The 8262-nt window shown below is 39.4% G+C and overlaps 1 protein-coding gene across 1 annotated transcript; it reads left to right on the forward strand.

Moving 5' to 3' along the window:
- The first annotated feature begins 5942 nt into the window (after positions 1-5942).
- On the forward strand, positions 5943-8038 carry LOC138657905 (piggyBac transposable element-derived protein 4-like). The gene is made up of 2 exons (XM_069745509.1): positions 5943-6042; positions 6120-8038. Exons 1-2 carry the CDS (start codon positions 5984-5986, stop codon positions 7936-7938), a joined length of 1878 nt encoding a protein of 625 aa, XP_069601610.1. The 5' UTR covers positions 5943-5983; the 3' UTR covers positions 7939-8038.
- Positions 8039-8262: the final 224 nt, after the last annotated feature.

Consider the following 8262-nt stretch of genomic DNA (forward strand, 5'->3'; position numbering starts at 1 on the left):
GGGTAATAGGGGATTAATGTCACCTTACTCTTGTAAGGTGACATTAAGCCCGGTTAATAATGGAGAGAGGTCAATAAGACACCTATCCATTATTAATCCAATAGTATGAAAGGGTTAAAAACACACACACATTAAGAATATATTCTTTTAATTAAATAATTAAACACATGGGTTTAACATCTTAATTTCACTCTCAATCCAAGCAAAGCCCTCGCTCTTCTGTAAAAAAAAATCCAAAATAAAAAAGCAACAATATCCCATACCTGACCGGAGTACAGCCAAGTCCCATGCTGCAATCCATCTCAAGGGGTTAAACAGTTTACAACCCGGAGCGGTGCTAATGCTACCGGCCAGACTGTAAACCATGGAGGAATGAATGAAAAGCTGCCTGCGCAGCCTCACCACCTGACCAGACATAAACTCTGTAACATGGGAAAGTTTCTGAACATTTTCCCACGCTGTCAGTTCACTGCTGTCAGTTCCCACCGCTGTCAGTTCAGGTGGGGAGCCTGTGCATGCTCAGTGATGTCAGGGGTAGTTGGCCCACCTGACACGGCGAACTTGACAGTGTGGCAAAATGTTCAGAAACTTTCCCACGCTACAGAGTTCATGTCCGGTCAGGCAAGGAGGCTGCGCAGGCAGCTTTTCATTCATTCCTCCGTTGTTTACAGCCCGGCCAGTAGCATTAGCACCGCTCCAGGTTGTAAACTTTTTAACTCCTTGAGATGGATTCACAGTGTGGGACTTGACTGTACGGCGGACAGGTATGGGATATTGTTGCTTTTTTATTTTGGATTTTTTTTACAGGAAAACGAGGGCTTCGCTTGGATTGAGAGTGCAATGAAGATATTAAACCTGTGTTTTTAATTATTTCATTAAAAGACTTTATTCTTAATGTGTATGTGTATTTTTAACCATTTTAACCATACTATTGGATTAATAATGGATACCCTCCATTATTAACTAGTTAAATGTGTTTAACTATGTGATGTGTCTCGTTTTGACTTTAATAAAATTGATTATTATATTATAAGTACTATTTCCCCTTTTTTGGTGATCCCCGGTTTTGTGTATGTCTCTTTTTTGTTTTTTCTTTGACATTACTTCTGTTTGACATACTCCGGGTGGATCCCAGTTAGTTATAAGTACGATGGTGCCCTCCACCCCCCCGTCTTCAGGCTTATTACCACCTTACAATAGCAAGGTGATATTAACCCCTTATTACCCCATATGCCAATGCTATAGGGCAGTGGGAAGAGAAAGGCTAAGTGCCGGAATAGGCGCATCTTACAGATGCGCCTTTTCTGGGGTGGCAGGGGGCAGATGATTTTAGCAAGGGGGATGCAATAACCATGGCCCTATCTGGCTATTAATATCTGCCCTCAGTCACTGGCTTTCCCTCTCTGACAGAGAAAATTGGGAGGGAGCCAGTTTTTTACATGAATTAATCCTTTAATTTAACACTTTTAGCTCCAAAATTTTACACACACACACTACTAACACTATTAGGGAGGGATATATAAAAATATAACAGATATGCAATGGTTTACTGTATGTAAACCATGTCTCATATCCTGTCTGGTTCGGTAATGATTTAGCAAAAGCCGACAATTAAATTATCGGCTATTCTGCTATCTAACTCTATGAAATATCAAGATATATATATACTGTATGTATGTCAATGACATATATATACACTGCCCCAAAAAATAAAGGGAACACTAAAATCCCACATCCTAGATATCACCGAATGAAATAATCCAGTTGTAAATCTTTATTCATAGCATAGTGGAATGTGTTGAGAACAATAAAACCTAAAAATTATCAATGTAAATCAGAACTAATACCCACGGAGGTCTGGAGTTGGAATGATGCTCAAAATCAAAGTGGAAAAAAAAAGTTACAGGCTGATCCAACTTAATTGGAAATGCCTCAAGTCAAGGAAATGATGCTCAATAGTGTGTGTGGCCTCCACGTGCCTGCATGACCTCCCTACAATGCCTGGGCATGCTCCTGATGAGGCGGCGGATGGTCTCCTGAGGGATCTCCTCCCAGACCTGGACTAAAGCATCCACCAACTCCTGGACAGTCTGTGGCGCAAAATGACATTGGTGGATGGTGCGAGACATGACATCCCAGATGTGTTCAATCGGACTCAGGTCTGGGGAACGGGCGGGCCAGTCCATAGCTTCAATACCTTCATCTTGCAGATACACTGCAGCCATATGAAGACTGGCATTCTCCTGCATTAGGTGGAACCCAGGGCCCACTGCACCAGCATATGGTCTCACAAAGGGTCTGAGGATCTTATCTTGGTACCTAATGGCAGTCAGGCTACCTCTGGCAAGCAAATAGAGGGCTGTACGGCCTTCCAACAATATGCCACCCACCCCATTACTGACCTACTGCCAAACTGGCCATGCTGAAAGATGTTGCAGGAAGCAGATCGCTCTCCACGTCATCTCCAGACTGTGTCATGTCTGTCACATGTGCTCATGTGAACCTGCTTTCATCTGTGAAGAGCTCAGGGTGCCAGTGGCGAATTTGCCAATCCTGGTGTTCTGTGGCAAATGCCAAGCATCCTGCATGGTGTTGTGATGTGAGCACAACCCCCATTTATGGACGTCAATCACTCAGACCATCCTCATGGAGTATGTTTCTAACCGTTTGTGCATACACATAAACATTTGTGGCCTGCTGGAGGTCATTTTGCAAGGCTCTGGCAGTGCTCCGCCTGTTCCTCCTTGCACAAAGACTGAGGTATCAGTCCTGCTGCTGGGTTGTTGCCCTCCTATGGCCCCCTCCACGTCTCCTGGTGTACTGGCCTGTCTCCTCGTAGCACCTCCAGCCTCTGGACACTACGCTGAGACACAGCCAACTTTCTTGCCACAACTCGCATTGATGTGCCATCCTGTATGAGCTGCATTACCTGAGCCAGTTGTGTGGGTTGTAGAGTCCGTCTTATGCTACCACGAGTGTGAAAGCACAGCCAACATTCAAAAGTGATCAAAACATCAGCCAGAAAGCATTGGCACTGAGATGTGGTCTGTGGTCCCCACCTGCAGAGCCACTCCTTTATTGAGTGTGTCTTGATAATTACCAATGATTTCCATCTGTTGTTTAATCCATTTGCACAACAGCATGTGAAATTGATTGTCAAACAGTGTTGCTTCCTAAGTGGACAGTTTGATGTCACCAAAATTTGATTTACTTGTAGTGATATTCTGTTTAAGAATTCCCTTTATTTCTTGAGTAGTATATACATGCAGTATATATATATATATATATATATATATATATATACATATATACATATATATGTATATACATATATTATGTGTAGACATTTATTTTATCCATTCTATTCTAACCTGTCAGTGTGATTTTACTGTACACCGCACTGAATTGTTGGCTTTTCTAAAGGACTCCGGTGCATATTTCTCGCAAGTCACACTGATGGTCCGTGTGGTGTGCAAGTTTTTCTTGCACCCATAGACTTTCATTGGCGATTCTCGGTCGATATACTGTGCAAATCGCAACACAATGGTGATGGGAGCTGCCTCATAGATTAACATTGGTCCGAGTGCTATGCAAATTTTTTTTTTTAAACAGTAAATTTTTATTATGCCATGCTATGCTTCCTTCTCTTCCATTTTTGCTAGTTCATGCCGAGTTACTATAGTAGCCTTGAATGCACCTTTGAAGTTATCAATCAAGACTAGGTTATAATAATATAGAAAAATCTAAATAATCACCATGCTTTCTTAATTGGAACAGTGACAATTAAGGAGAATGACATTTTGAAAACAAAAGAAACTAACAATAATGATTTCTACATGTTAGGCATTGTTTAGGTTTTATGTGTATTAGGGCACTATGGACAATATATTATATTTGGGAGCTGTATGACAGTTTACTTTGAACACTGTGTAGCAGGTGAATACATTGTGTTCAATATGATCACTGCTTGGCACTATTTGGACACTATAAAGCTGGTAATGTGTGCACTGTTTTCTGGAAACTCCTTAAACACTGCAGCTTACACTGATATGGCTGCTTGAGAGCCCATGACATGACAGTTTATGTTATTCAACTATTTAATTTGATAGTGTGGACAATGCTTAGGGCTGACATCTGGAAAATATTGGGCAATAAAATGTGAGCTCTACATATTAGTAATATGTGGGTAATGGTTCAGCTGTAGAATTTGCACATTGTATAGCTGTATTATTTTAGCACTAAATATTGATAGTATGGGGCATCAAATGGAAGTATTATAATAATATTATTTGAGTACTAAATAATGGCATCATTTACAATTTTTTTAATCAAAGAACAAAAGTGATGATTGATCAAGATGAGTATTTTATCTTAAAGAAGCACTCCCATCAAAGTTGTTAACCTCTTTATACATTGCAGTCATCATAGTATACAGCACTGTGTACTTACAATTGCTCAATTTGCCTTTCTACCCAGTTAATTTTTGTTTTTTCCATTAGGTCTATGACATCATGTGATTAAAAACTGACTAGCAGAATCCTTGTAAGCTCTATGTAGAAACAGGAGGTCAATTTTCCCTGTACAAGTCATAACTCAATGCAATAATCCTAGGCAGGGAGAGGGGGCAACTGGATCAGGAGTTGAAGAAGGGAATGATTTAGGCAGGGAAAAGAGACTTTATGTTTCTACATAGAACAGAGAAAAGAGAAGAATTAGCTGGGTAGAAAGTCAAAATGAGCAATTGTAAGTACACAGTGCTGTATAATTTGATGACTGCAATGCATTAAGAGCAGAAAAACTTTGATGGGAGTGCATCTTTAGCATGTCAAGATTCTCCTTCTTAATTGTACAAGATACACACAAAATACAATACAGATGTATCATTGGGATTTTTTTTTCAATATTTTTTCTAATAGAAAGCATGAACATTAGAGGCACGAATAAAATAATGCCTATAGAACAGTATGTTTTTGTTTTATGAAAACCATTGTGATAATTTCTTTGTACACCTGGATATGATTACCTTGAATCTTTGCGTGTACCAGCTCACATGCATGGATAACAGAGCCAGGCAAACTTGTTTTCACTTATGAAAATAAATAAAAAACTGTGAGAGGATTGAAATGTTCTATTTTCAAAGTTTTTATGTTGAACTCATTTGGACCAAATCCAAGAATGAAGTTGCACTGAACAGTGCCTTACATGTCAAGGTATCATTCTAATGTTTGGTTGGTTACTGGGGAGTTTTGTAAATATACCATGCATATAAATAATCAAAACAGCATGACTACAGCCTTATCATCCCTACAGCTTCACAAAACAGAAAATTAGAAGATAGCATTAACATTTCAAATGCAGCTTCTGTGTATTTTCTTTATCATCCACATTTTGTGTTCTCGGGCTTGATAATTAACACTTATTAACCCTTGTCAGGCTGCATAATTTTACAACCTTAACAGGCTGCATAGGTACAATTGTACCTTCACATATACCTCCACTGTGGGAAGACTTTACTTGGTTTCAGAAACTAAAGTTCATTCAGCTACAAATGTTATGCTGATATCTATTGTTCAGTGTTGTTACTGGTCACTTATGTTGCTGTCAATTAAGTTAATTCAAACTGGGAGTGGCTTCTACTTGTCTTCCTGCCTCCCTCCTCTCATTAGCCATTTTGCTGTTCATCTCATTGCTGTGAGCACACATTTCTAGGCTTGTGAAGTCTTCAATTTCTTGGAAACGAAGGTAGGAAAGTCTCACAGCATCTAACAGCCAGTTATACCTTTATTCTCATTATGTGGGGACAGAACAGTCAAATTGTCTTTCAGCCTGGACTTGGCTTACATATATTTTGTATGAAACTTATCACTATAGGTATAATTTTTATACGAAAAATGGATAATAATTAGTATCTACATATTGTTTTACGATGTTTTATTTATATTCAGCACAAAATACGAAGCCAAAATTCATCTAGCAAGTCATCATGAGTGATAGTAATGCTGGATCTAGTTTCCGCCATAATCCAAGAAAACGTGTTTGCAGGTTAGTATAATTTTGTGAAAAGCCAATAATGTAGTATTTCGGAAAATTATTTATTTTACATTTTTTCATATTTACAGATTTACGTCTGACGAAATAATGCGAATGCTAGAAGAATCTGATTCTGAGCATGAGGATGAACCATATGTTCCATCTGATGATGAAAACTATGTACCACAAGTGGATGTTACTGAAGAAGATTCAGACATTGAACAAGAAATGGTCATAGAGCATGAAAATGAATACGAATCAGACGAAAGTGTTGAGGATGATTCTGTGCCTCAAAGTGCAGGCGACATTTGGACTGCTAAGGATGAAACTCAATGGTGCAGTAATCCACTGCCAAATGCACAAACAAAATCTCGTAATGTCCTACGACAAAGAGGTGGCCCTGCAGCAATCAGCAACCTATATACAGCAAAAGAGCTATTCAAGTCCATCATGACTCCCGAGATGTGTGACATCATATTACGGGAAACGAATCGAAAGGCCAAGAGAGTTTGTGATGCTTACAACAACGAACTGGTACAACGTTTTCCTGATTCTTCCAAACGGCCACCACAAAAAACATTCAAGCAATTTACTGAAACTGAACTTCATGCATTTTTGGGCATACTGATTGCTGCTGGTGTGCACAGAGCCAACAAAGAGAATCTGGAGGAAATGTGGAATGTTGCTGCTCTGCCTCTTATACGTGCAGCCATGTCTCGTGACCGCTTCAAGATGATACTCAGATTTATCAGGTTTGACAACGAAAATACACGTGCAGAACGTGTGCAAACAGATAAAGCTGCACCAATACGGGACATCTGGACAATGCTGAACAGTAATCTGGAGAGAGCCTACAAGCCATATCATTGTATCACCGTCGACGAGCAATTATTTCCATTTAGAGGTCATACTAAATTTACCCAGTATATACCTTCAAAACCAGCTAAATATGGCATAAAGATTTTCTGGGCTTGTGACTCATCAAATGCCTACCCTTTACAAGGTCAGCTCTACACTGGGAAACCAACTGATGGTCCTCGACAAGTAAACATTGGAGAACGAACAGTATTGGACCTAGTGAGCTCGTATAAAGGCTCTGGAAGAAATGTCACCACCGATAACTTCTTTACAACCATGGAACTAGCTAAGGTATTGAACTCCTGGAACATGACACTAGTTGGTACAGTGAGAAAAAACAAAAGGTTCCTACCTAACAACATGCAGCCTGCCAAAGAAAGGCCTGTATACTCGACAAATTTTGCCTACAATCATGATGCAACAGTCTGTTCATATGTACCAAAGAAGAACAAATCAGTCGTGCTTCTATCATCTATGCACATGACGGGAGAAGTTGAAGAGACACTAGCAGCCAAGCCAGAGATAATAAAATACTACAACATAACAAAAGGTGGCGTTGATGTTATGGATAAAATGTTGGGAGAGTACACTGTGAAACGACGAACATCACGTTGGACTTTGGCATTTTTCTACAATATGATTGATGTCAGTGGGTTAGCATCCTACATCATCTACAGAGAACACAATCCAAGCTTCAGGGCAAAGGATCAACGAAGAAAGTTCCTGAAAGATCTCGCAAATCAGCTGTGTATGATTGCAATTGAAGATCGTAGTACAAACAAAATGATAATGAGAAACCATTTTCTTCGAGGTGCAGTAGAAATGGTGCTTGGACGATGCATTGTGGTAGCATCGCAGCCAGCAGCTGGCCCCAAAATACCTCATGGTAGTCGTGGACCCTCCCCTGTTGTTGGTAGTTGCTATGTCTGCAGAGACCTGAGGCGAAAACAACGCAAGACTAGAAAGTCTTGTGTGGTTTGTGTGAAACCCATTTGCGATGAACACTCTGTAGCAAAGCCAACATGCATTACTTGCAAAGAAAATCAATAAAAAAAAGTTTCTTACATTTTCTTTTATAATGTAAATGAACAGTTTTTTACTTGTTTATAATAGTTAAATAGCATTATCATTAAAAAAAAATTTATGCTTTTTCCCTTGCATTATCTTCATTCAAAATATATGAGGTACATTTGTACCTATGCAGCTTGTTATGGATGCAAAAAGATCTCGACCCCTTATCTCGGAAGCGGGTGGAGATATTTTATTGAAATTTGGCCAATATATTCTGGACCAAAAATGTAGAGATGTCACGAAATTTCAGCCCTCTACGTCTTTTCAAAAAAAAGTTATTGCAATTTTAAAACGGAATAGTTA

The sequence above is a fragment of the Ranitomeya imitator genome, chromosome 1 (genome assembly GCF_032444005.1).
Source record: "Ranitomeya imitator isolate aRanImi1 chromosome 1, aRanImi1.pri, whole genome shotgun sequence".
NCBI classification, from domain to species: Eukaryota; Metazoa; Chordata; class Amphibia; order Anura; family Dendrobatidae; genus Ranitomeya; species Ranitomeya imitator.